The sequence below is a fragment of the Musca vetustissima genome, unplaced genomic scaffold, assembly GCF_032173495.1.
Source record: "Musca vetustissima isolate MV318-11 ecotype Yass unplaced genomic scaffold, APGP_CSIRO_Mvet_v1 utg14423, whole genome shotgun sequence".
Classification (NCBI taxonomy): Eukaryota; Metazoa; Arthropoda; class Insecta; order Diptera; family Muscidae; genus Musca; species Musca vetustissima.
Window position 1 is genome coordinate 4,014 of NW_026884441.1, and position 12,847 is coordinate 16,860.

General features: G+C 33.6%; 1 protein-coding gene across 1 annotated transcript; it reads left to right on the forward strand.

The window, feature by feature from the left end:
• The first annotated feature begins 9,420 nt into the window (after positions 1 to 9,420).
• On the forward strand, positions 9,421 to 12,519 carry LOC133331455 (ficolin-2-like). Its single transcript, XM_061539846.1, has 4 exons — positions 9,421 to 9,528; positions 9,610 to 9,704; positions 11,918 to 12,325; positions 12,384 to 12,519. The coding sequence occupies exons 1-4, from the start codon at positions 9,421 to 9,423 to the stop codon at positions 12,517 to 12,519; spliced, it is 747 nt and encodes a 248-aa protein (XP_061395830.1).
• The last annotated feature ends 328 nt before the right edge of the window (positions 12,520 to 12,847 follow it).

A 12,847-nucleotide genomic window follows, 5' to 3' on the forward strand; every position in this document is an offset into this window, starting at 1 on the left:
AACATTTAAAGAAAGATATGACTCCTTTTGAAAATTCAAATAAAATCAAATGTAAGCCTACAAATGCATATTAAGCTGTCCATTTTTTAAGAACCTCCCTCATATAATGATACCTCCAGAAGGAAAGTATTGATATACAAAACATAAATATTGATTTCGGCCATTAATTAGGCATAGCCCCTATATAAAGATAATACCAAATATTCGCTAATTTCTACACTATGTAATCCATATTGGTCCCCTTCAGACATAGACTCATATAACTTTGCATTATAAATTGCAATAATTTGAGGATTCTATTGACATGTTCCCCTCTATCGTGCGATATAAATATCGGTCCACGTTTTGGGGTTTTCAGATTTTTATGGTGTACATAATGGTTTACATAAATCGGTCTGTAGAATAACCGGGATAGGTCCCCTTTTTGGTATGTTCCTTATATTTTCGTTTCAAGTACCTGTCAGTATACCTATTGTAGAGGGTATCCAAAGTTGGGCCCGGCCGAACTTAACCTCTTTTCACTTGTTTTCTTTCAAAGAGTAGAATTTCCCCTTCCAAGCAAGAGATATATTTGGTAAATCGATTGAGGATTGACAAAGTTACAGTGGTAGAAATACGAAAAAATACATATAAAAAGACAAAATTTATTTTCTTTCTGACTATACGATGAATCTATCTTCTTCTATATATATAAAATAGAAAAAAATTTGTTTGTTTGTTTGTATGTTACCGATAGACGCCAAAACCGCTGAACAGATCTTAATGAGATTTACACTGTATGTCGGGGCATGCCCTGAAATAACATAGGCTATATAAACTTTTAAAATTCCGCGTGGATGCGGAGTTATAGCATCAATAGTAAACATACCTCGAAATTTCTGAACATATAATATGCGTTTATCTTAAGAACGGTTACAGATACCGTTTTCAAAATTTGCCTGAATAACGAAGGTGTGAATACACACCATCCATACAAAAAAGAGCATGGTACGATCAACGGAAAATGCACTTTTTACTGCATTTTAAAAATCAGCATATTAAAAATTGAAAATATTTCGTTTTTAGACTCTAAAATGCTGAAAAGATTTGACTGAGATTTTCACATAACGTCATAACATGCCCTGGGAATAACATATGCTAAGATTCCACTTCTAAGATATCCCGAGGATGCGTTGTTATAGCATCGAACGTGATCATACCTCAAAAATTATGAACATGTAAATCGTGCATATCTTAAGTACGGTTACAGACACCGACTTCAAAGTATTGCTGAGTACCGTGAGTGTAAATACGCATCATCCACACGACAGACCGCGGACAAGGGAAAATGCACAACTCATTGCATTTAAATTTATACGTAGAAAATAGAAAAAATATTGTTTGTGGACTCAAAGACCATTAAGCAGATTTTATTAAAATGTTCACGATCCCATGGAAGTAACATAGGTTGGAAAAAAACTGAGGAGTAATAGCATCAGAAGTATTCATACATCTGAAAGAATGTACATACATATGTAGAACGTTTTCTATGGGTATATCTTAACGTAGCGACTTGAAAATATGGTTGAGTAACATGGATACAAATACTCATCATACGATGAGGAAATACTTTCGAATGATGAGGATATATTTTGAAATAAATACATATGCATGTATGTACATTAAAATAAAAATTGTGTAGAATTGAAAAAAATTGGTTGACATTATAATTTTCCATTTTTGTCAGTTTGTGAAAAAAATTTTATTTTGAACAAAATCAAACAAAGTGTTATTTGGATTTCAAAAAAAAAAAAAAAAAAAATCATTTTAATTATAAATCGATTTATCACCTGGAAAAAGTCAGAGACTGGGATAGGGTAAATTCAGATACACCACTGTTATTTCAAACCAGTAAGGAACGTTCAAAAGAACGTTGGATTCTTTGGTACCATTTGTATGAAATCGAGTAAAATTATGTATGGGAGCTATATATAAGCACATGGATCTAATTGAGCAACCGTTGCATATAACATTTGTTTAAATCGTGTAAATCAAACAGGCAAAGGCCTTTCTGCATTTACATAAAATGGAACGAAATTATATATAAGACTTAAATCAAAATCTGAACCGATTTCAACAAACCTTATCACACATCGTTTTTTCTCAATAGCATTTGATATGCAAAATTTTGCTCAATCGGACAAATATTGGGAGTTTGGTGTATCATCCACAAAAAATCGGACGAAACTATATATGGGAGCTATGTCTAAATCTGAACCGACTTTAACAAAACTTCGCAGACATCAGTCTGCACCAAATACATAGTCTGTGCAAACTTTTGTCCCAATCGGACACATATTGGGAGTTTGGTGCATCATTCACATAAAATCGGACGAAACCATATATGGGAGCTATATCTAAATCTGAACCGATTCTAACAAAACTTTGCATACATAAATTTGGTGCATTATTTACCTTAAATCGGACGAAAATATATATGGGATCTATACATAGCTTAGCCCTCATCACTTTAGACTCAATTCGGTACGCTATGCTAATTTTCGTGCAAATCGAAGGATATATAGAGACTTTGACGCATTATTTACCTATCTATATCTAAATCTGAAACGATTTTCATGAAAATATTGGGAGTTTGGTGCATCATTTACATAAAATCGGACGAAACTATATATGGGAGCTATATCTACATCTGAACCGATTTTCTCCAATTTCAATAGGGTTCGTCCTTGGGCCAAATAAGTGAACTGTGCCAAATTTCATCCAAATCGGATCATAAATGCGACCTGTACTTTGTTAACAAAAATACATGGGCGGAAGGAGGGACAGACGGACATGCGTAAATCGACTCAGAAAGTTATTCTATGCATATTCTCAAAAGGAACTATGGGTGTATCACGATTCCTTTTGCCTGTTAGAAACATATGGACAAAGACCTGTACCACAGTGTGGTGAAGGGTATAAAAATCGAGTTTTTTGAGGCTGCATATTTATTCCTTTATACTGTAGTACTAAGAGCTAAAAACTTTCTTCAAGGCTTCTAAACAATTTGTGGAGAAGGTAACAGATGGAGGTGATAATATATATTTTTTGAATGATTGTTACTTTGCGAAAAAACAAAAATTACCACCATTACAGAAAACAGCGAATTATTTAATAACTACTATACAACTACTACAACATGGACATTAATGCGAGCATATAAAAATACAAGGGTTTACCTAATTTTAAATTAAATTTAGTAAATATTGCAGCTGCATATAGGATGCTTTCTAATTGACCATATCTAAATTTGAATTTGATAACTTCAGCAAGGGCAGCGAAGCGCCACGGGCCCCGCTAGTTTATAATATAAAGACGTATAATTTTGATTGTGTTAGGGAGAAGAAAATTAAAAAAAGCTTTCGAATATGAGGAAAATAAAAAAAATTAAGGAAATGTCAAAAGTCGGACGAGGCCGACTATGTGATACCCTTCTCCACTTTGAGAGCATGCAAGAGATGTTAATATCTGCAATATCCTAGATCGATATTTGAACCAATTGAAAAAATCCCATATGTATACCATTTTGAAATCAATGCAAAATTGCGTGTCAAACGGACAGACTTGGAGATACATAAAATCGAACGAATATATATATAAGACCTATATTAAAATCTGAACCGATTTCAACAAACCTTATGACACATAATGTTTTCCTCAATTGCATTCGCTATGCAAAATTTTGCTCCATCGGAAAAATACTGGTAGTTTGGCGTATCATTTCCAAAAAATGGGAAGAAACTTTATTTATCTGAACCGATTTTAACAAAACCCTGCAGACATCAGTCTGGACCTAATTCAGTACTCTGTGAAAAATTTTGTCGCAATCGGACAAATATTGAGAGTTGGGGTATCATTAACAAAAAATCGTACGAAACTAAAACTGAACCGATTTTAAAAAAACTTCGCAGACAGTTTGGTGCATCGTTCACATAAAATCGGACGAATCTACTATGGGAGCTATGTCTAAATCTGAACCGATTTTAGCAAAACTTCGCAGACATCAGTCTGGACCTAACTCAGTACTCTGTGAAAAATTTTGTCCCAATTGGACAAATATTGGGAGTTTGGTGCATCATTCACATAAAATCGGACGAAACTATATATGGAAGCTTTATTTAAATCTGAATCGTTTTTAACAAAACTTCGTAGACATCGGTCTAGACCTAATTCAGTACTCTGTGAAACATTTTGTCCCAATCGGACAAATATTGGGAGTTTGGTACATCATTCACATAAAATCAGACGAAACTATATATGGGAGCTATATATAAATCTGAACCGATTCCAACAAAGTTCGGCCCGGCCGAACTTAACGTTATATCACTTGTTTACTTTCAAAGAGTAGAATTTTTCCTTCCAAGCAAGAGATATATTTGGTAAATCGTTTGAGGATTGGCAAAGTTACAGTGCACTATAGGTAATTTGGACAGTTTTTTGGGCAAAACGTCATTTTTTCAATTTTGGAAAATAAAATATTTTTTGATGTCATTAAAAAGAAAACATGTCGAATTTTATGAATCTGTAAGATTTTTTGCGTAAAAGTGTCTTAAAAGCGGTGAAAATCTTTGCCAAACTCTAAACTTTGAAAATAAAATTAAAGAAATAAAAAAATTTAAAAAATCAAGGCGTATTTTAAAACGATTACAAAATGAATAACGTGACTCTTAAACCGCAAATAGGTTGTCGAAGGAAAGATTATAAGAAAAAAAATCTAAATAGTGGAGAAAAGGAAATGGCGCACTTGAGTTCCCCTTAGAATATAAACTATCAAAAATTTACTTTTTTTTACTTTTTTCAGGATTGATTAAAAATAAAAAGTGGCATATGAAAACATTTTTTTCAGTATATCCAGTGTTTACTATAATCGTGTTCGACTTGTAGTAAGCGTGGTTTTATCTCACTTTTACATATTAATGTACTTAAGGAGTATAAATGGGAGTATAAATGCAAAAACATACGATATTGCAATAATTATTCCTGAAGGAATTGATATAGGGTGCTGAAATTTTACATACGTTTGTCTTTTGTCTGCAGGCAGGTCAAGTTCGAAGATGGGATATATCGATCCACGTTTAGGCATAGCTCCCATATAACAGTACCTCCCGATTTTCGGTATTTTGGGGTTCCTGAGCGCGTTTTTCAACCGAATACGCTGAAATTTGGTACATTGAGTTCTTATTGGGTACTAAATGTTTTCACAAAAAATTATAAATATAGGTTCACTTTTTCTGGTAGCTCCATATAACGGTACCTCCTAATTTTCAGTATTTTTTGGGTTTTGATCGTATTTTTCCACCGAAATGGCTGTAATGTAGTATTTTGAGTTCCTAATTGGTACCAAATCTCTCCACAAAAAAATTATAAATATAGGTCAATTTTATTCGGATAGTCCCCATATAAGGGAGAAAATGTTGTCCTAATTGGACAAATATTGGCAGTTTGGTGTATCATTCACAAAAAATCGTACGAAACTATAGATGGGAGCTACATCTAAATCTGAGCCGATTTTAACAAAACTTCGCAGACATCAGTCTGGACCTAAGTCAGTACTCTGTGCAAAATTTTGTTTCAATCTGACAAATATTGGGAGTTTGGTGCATAATTCACATAAAATCGGACGAAACTATATATGGGAGCTATATATAAATATGAACTGATTTTCTCCAATTTCAATAGGGTTCATTTCCGACCCTATAAAGTATATATATTCTTGATCAGGGTAAAATTCTGAGACGACCTAGCCATGTCCGTCCGTCTGTTGTAATCACGCTATCTTCTGAAGGAATTAAGATAGGGTGCTGAAATTTTGCATAGGGCTGTCCTTTGTCTGCAGGCAGGTCAAGTTCGAAGATGGGATATATCGGTCCACGTTTAGGCATAGCTTCCATATAACAGTACCTCCCAATTTTCGGTATTTTGGGGTTCTTGAGCGCGTTTTTCAACCGAATACTCTGAAATTTGGTACATTGAGTTCTTATTGGGTACTAAATATCTCCACAAAAAATTATAAATATAGGTTCACTTTTTCTGGTAGCCCCCATATAACGGTACCTCCTAATTTTCAGTATTTTGGGGGTTTTGATCGTATTCTTCCACCGAAATGGCTGTAATTTAGTATTTTCAGTTCCTAATAGGTACCAAATCTCTCCACAAAAAATTATAAATATAGGTAAATTTTTTCGGATAGTCCCCATATAAGGGTACCCCCAATTTTCGGAATTTTGGGGTTATTGAGCGCGTTTTTCAACCGAATTCTCTGAAATTTGGAACATTGAGTTCTTATTTAGTCCCAAATATCTAAACTAAAAATTATAAATATCGGTCCACTTTTTCTGCTAGCCCCCATATAACGGTACCCCCAAATTTCCGAATTTTTGGGGGTTTTGGTCGCATTTTTTCATCGAATTGGCTGTAAGTTAGTACTTTGAGTTCTAGCAAATTTCTCCACTAAAAATTATAAATATAGGTCCATTTTTTCGGATAGCCCCTATATAAGGGTACCCCCAATTTTCGGTATTTTGTGGTTCTTGAGCGCGTTTTTCTACCAAATTCGCTGCAATTTGGTATTTTGAAGTCGTATGTGGTAAGAAATCTCCCCACCAAAAATTATGAATATTCGCCCCCTTTCTGGGGTAGTCCCCATTTAACTCCCTTTTTTATATTTATATTAAAATCCCGCTCATTCCCCATCTTCGAACTTGAAAATTTCTGAAATTTGTTTTATATTTTACATTATGGTTTACATAATCGGTTTGTAGAAATTTCGATGTATTTTCCCTATATTTTCATTTCAAGTACCTGTCAGTATATCTATGGTGGAGGGTATCCAAAGTTCGGCCCGTCCGAACTTAACGCTTTTTCACTTGCTGTATTTTAACTTGTTAAGTCCTTATTTAGAAATAAACTATAATAAGTGAAATATGCATATTTTCACATAAAAAATGTACGAAGTGACCCAAACGTATTTTTATGGTCCAGGGACTCCAACTAAAAAGAATTTGTGCATTAGAACCCCTGAATAAATTTTTGTTGTTGTTTTCACAGTGTGAATTTTATACCATTCATCACATTTTTTAACAGGCAAAAGGAAACGAGATAGGCACATAATTCCTTTTGAGAATATGCATAGAGTCACGTCCGTCCGTCTTTCTGTCCATGTTAAATTGTAAACAAAGTACAGGATGCATTTATGATCCGAATTGGATGAAATTCAACATAGGTAATTTATTTGGCCCAAGGACTAACGCTATTGAAATTGGGATAAATCGGTTCAGATTTTGATATGGCTCACATATATATTTTCGTCCGATTTAATGTAAATGGTGCACCAAAGTCCCTAAATATTTTTCGATTTGGACGGAATTTTGCACAACGTACGGAATTAGGTCTAGAATGATATGTGAAGTTTCCCGAAAATCGGTCCAGATTTAGATATAGCTTCAATCTATATTTTCGTCTGATTTCAGGTAAATGATGTACCAAAGTCTCTAGACATCTTTCGATTTGCACGATATTTGGTATAGCGTACTAAATAAAGTCTAGAATGATGTGTGTTAGGTTTCCTCAAAATCGTTTCAGATTTAGATATAGCTCCCATATATATTTTCGTCCGATTTAATGTAAATGGTGTACCAAAGTCCCTATATATCCTCCGATGTGCACGAAATTTGGCATATCGTACTGAATTGAGTCTTGAATGATTTGTGTTAAGTTTCGTGAAAATCGATTCAGATTTAGATATAGCTTCAATATATATTTTCGTCCGATTTAATGTAAATAGTGCACCAAAGACCATATGTAATTTTCCATTTACACGAAATTTGGCATAACGTACTGAATTGAGTCTAAAATGATTTGCGCTAAGTTTCGTGAAGATCCGTTACGATTTAAATATAGTTCCCATATATATTTTCGTCCGATTTTACATAAATTTGGTGAAGGGTATCATATAGTCGGCCCAGTCCGACTTTACTACTTTCCTTATTGGTTAGAAAGAGAACGGAAAATATCAAATTGCACAGGCACGTTTAATTAATACTATTACATTATATGTTATAGGCTAAATTGATAAGAATAATTGATAACGAGTTTTTTTTTTTTTTGATTTTATAGCTTGTGCTGGGAATGAATTCTAATTCACACGAGACTAGTGTGACCATTTAAGTGATAAGAATGAGTCAGACTATTTAGCATCGAATTTCCTTAATAATAAATCTTAATAAAAAACAAGCAAAAACGTCGTTAAGTTCAGCCGGGCCGAACTTTTTATATCCTCCATTCAAAATTCCTAAAGTCGATCGGTACATTTATAACTGGACTATGTTGTAGTGTTCCAAATTACATATACAGAGAAAAGTCGGTTAAAGTTTTCAAAATGGGAAGATACCAACCTATAAGAGATATACCAAACTAAAAATTGAGATTTATAGTTTTTGGTGGTAAGGTTGACACCCCATAAGAATTTGATAAATCAAATTAGAGCGAATTCAGTTGAATCATAGAGACTACCCGGATAATTGGGTCAATATTGATAATTTTTGATAGAAAGACTTTCTACTCAATGAGAATCCAAAGTATAAAATAACAGATAATTTAATTAAAGCGCGTGTCCGAGGTCCCAATATACTGAAATTTGGGATGTAACGTTATATGGGAGCTTCCCTAAAAGGTGAGCCAAGCTTGACAATTTTTAGTAATTAATCACCATACCACAATCCAAAATAACTAAGCACAACCAATTAGGTTGAAACCATCAAAATAACGAATATTTGGGGATATCATTAGATTGGGGCTAACCCCAAACATAGGCCAATAATGACGAATTTAAATTTGATTCTATTGAAAACGTGTCTAAAACTCCCAAAATACTGAAAAAGTCAGGGTACCAATATTGATCATTTTTCGTTGGAAGATTTGATACCCAATGAGAACCGGCCGTAGCAAATTACAGCCAATTCGGTTGAAAAACATGTCAAAAATCTTATAATACCGATTACTAGGGGGTATCGCTATATGGGAGCTATACCAAAACGTGGACCGATATATCATTTGCAATACCAACCATCCTAAGAGTAACAGCAATGCCAGTGCAAAATTTTAAAGCTCTATCTCAAATATTGCGTTTTTTATTGTGATTTCAACAGACAGACGGACACGTATAAATCCACATAGAATTTCATTCTGATCAAGAATATATGTATATACTTTATGGGGTATACGGTTCGATGTGTTGCAAACTGAATGATATATTTAATATACACTCCACCTTCTGGTTGAGGGTATAATAATAATCAAAACAAATCAATCTGAATTTTTATAAATTTCAGATTCCACTTTTAAAGGGAATTACTATTGCGAATATAATCAGTACAATCCAATATGTTGTTAATCGAACATTCGATGAAAACGCTATTCGTAATAGTCCTATTAAAAGGTCTAATCAACTGTAATAATGCAGCTGATAACGCAACCAGCGAGGAATACTATGTAAGCAAAAAATGCAAATAAAATTAAAACATTAACCAACTAATTTGTTTCGACAAACAATTGTATTCCAATTTCGTTTAGAATCCCTATGAAGATGAACATCGTTTGATTTTGTGGAAGAATTTATTTATAAAAGTAAATACCCTTTTGACGCAATCAGAAAATCTTAATGAAAAGTAAGTATTTCTTTAGAAATAGATTGTGGCAGGCAACTAATGATGACCGTTATTTTATTTCAGACTTCATGATCTGACCAAGAGGTATGTAAAATATTATTGAACGTATCACAAAATAGGAAATTACAAAAATGGGGTTTCAAAGGAAAATATCCCTAAACATTTTCCTTTGAACATTATATACCACGAATTTATTTTAATCATATAAACAGGCGTTAAGTAGATTTGTAATATACACTCCGAATGCACCACAACTAGACTAATTTTTATACCCTCCACCATAGTATGGAGGGTATATTAGTTTTGTTTTTCCGTTTGCAACGCATCGAAATAATCATTTCCGACCCTATAAAGTATATATATTCTTGATCAGCGAAAAATTCTATGACGATCTAAGCATGTCCTTCTGTCTGTTGTAATCACTCTAGCGTCTAAACGAATTGAGATAGAGCCCCAACATTTTGCATAGAGTCGTCTTTTATCTGCAGGCGGGTCAAGTTCGAAGATGGGGTATATCGGTCCACGTTTAGGCATAGCTCCCATATAAGGGTACCCCCCAATTTTGGGGTCTTGAGCGTGTTTTTCAACCGAATTCGCTGAAATTTGGTACTTTGAGTTCTTATTAGGTACCAAATTTCCCTACTAAAAATTATAAATATAGGTCCATTTTTTCTGGTACCCCCCATATAAAGGTACCCCTCAATTTTCGGTATTTTGGGGTTCTTGAGCGCGTTTTCAACCGAATTCGCTGAAATTTGCTACATTGGGTTCTTATTGGGTACTAAATGTCTCCACGGAAAATTATAAATATAGGTCCACTTTTTCTGGTAGCCCCCATATAACGGTACCTCCTAATTTTCAATATTTTGAGGATTTTGATCGTATTTTTCCGCCGAATTAGCTATAATTTAGTATTTTGAGTTCTTAATAGGTCCCAAATCTCTCCACAAAAAATTATGAATATAGGTCCATTTTTTCGGATAGCCCCCCTATAAGGGTACCCCCAATTTTCGGTATTTTAGGGTTCTTGAACGCGTTATTCAACCGAATTTGCTGCAAATTGGTATTTTGTAGTCGTATATGGTACCAAATCTCTCTACCAAAAATTATTAATATTCGCCCCTATTTTGGGGTAGTCCCCATAGAACCCCGTTTTTTATATTCAAATGGTTATCTGATTTGTTCCGCGTTTTGAGTTTGGTTCTAAGACTCTGATGTAATAATTTTTGTAACGGATTTAGTCCAAAGAAACATGGGGTGTAGAACCAATATTTCGATTAGCCATAGTATATAATTATCCATTAAAAATTAATGCATTTTTTGTTATGGTTTACATAATCCCTTTTTAGAAATGTCGGTATAGGTCCACTTTATGGTATGCTCCCTATATTTTCATTTCTAGTACCTGTCAGTATATCTATGGTGGAGGGTATCCAAAGTTCGGCCCGGCCGAACTTAACGCTTTTTCACTTGTTTTATTTTTTTTTTTTTCAATTTAAGGGGACTCCCCCTTAACTGGATTAAAGAAATTTTGTCCCATTGTATGGATTGATTTAAGTCGGTTCAAATATAGAAAGGATCACATATTTAAGTTCGTCCCATTTAATGTCAATTGTCCTTCAAAAATGCGACGTGTGTTCAGATGCATCTCTTGAATATACCCCAAGTGGTGAAAAGTATCATATAGTCGGCCACGTTCGACTGTACTACTTTTCATAATGGTTTGTTTTTAATTTTGTATAGGAATAACAGTTATGTCTATGAAATCTTCAAAATATGCATGATTTGAAATGCCCACACGTCATATACATTTTCACATTTTTTTCTAATTTCAGAGAACAAAAACATGACAAAGACCTGAAGAAATTATAGGAACACGCTGAGTGGATGAATGGTGTCATCAATTTTAATATGGAACTTAATGATGGGTAGGTAACATTTAAAATATCAATGGATTTATTTAAATTACATATACAAATAATTGACACATGAATGAATCTATGGTGTATACGCTCAATTTGAATTTATTACAATGACTCCAAAAAGTAGTCAATATTTAAAAAGAAAATGTTTATCGAATAGCCTTAGGCATGATATGGGATTGTAAAAGCTCGATATTTTCTGAAAAAAATGCTTTACAAATAATTTAAAAAAATAGTTAAAAAATAATAATCGTATTTAATAGCATATTTGTTTGGTTTTAAATAATTTAGGTTCAACTGGACAACAATCTTGCGACGCATGGATGGTTCTGTTAATTTTTACAGAAACTGGACCGAATATAAAAACGGATTCGGCAATCCACCACATGGAGAATTTTTCATTGGCCTCGAAAAATTACATAAACTAATCACAGCTGTTCCAATCGTCGAATTAAAGGTTATTTTAAAATCCTGGGATGATGAAGAACGTTACGCCATCTATGATGGTTTTCAGATTGGCAACGAAACCGAAAAATATAAATTGAAATATTTGGGTGCTCATAGCGGAACAATTGAAGATAAGCTGTCAAAACATTTGGGACTACAATTTAGTACCTTCGACGAAGATAATGATACTGCCAGTTCTAATTGTGCCCAATCGTATGAAGGTGGTTGGTGGTTCACTGATTGTTATTTTTGGTATAGAGCTCTCATGATTACCTTCTGTGTCTTATTAATACGGCTATTCTATTTTCAGTCATTTAACTGGACCATATCGACAAAAAGAAAATGCTACCTCAAAGGGTGTTTCTTGGAATAGTTTGCCGTGGAAAGGCATTAATTATTCATTTAAATATGCAGAGATGTTAATACGCCCCAAAGTAAAGTATTAATAAAGAGGGTATACGTTTAAGATAATCAATAAATATATGGGAAATTACAAAAATCTTTTAAATTCCTTGAAACTGAGGCTTGCAAGCTTATAACTCGCGAAATATGAATATATTGCACATAATTTGAGTTCGTTTCTATAAAATGAAGTGTTCTTGTCAAAATATTACAATATTGTTAGTAAATAATAAGTTGTGTGGAAGCTGTGATAGTAGTAATGTGAACAAGTGAAAAAGAGTTAAGTTCGGCCGGATACTTGGATACCCTCCACCATAGATATACTGACAGGTACTAGAAATGAAAATATATGGAACATACCAAAAAGTGGAC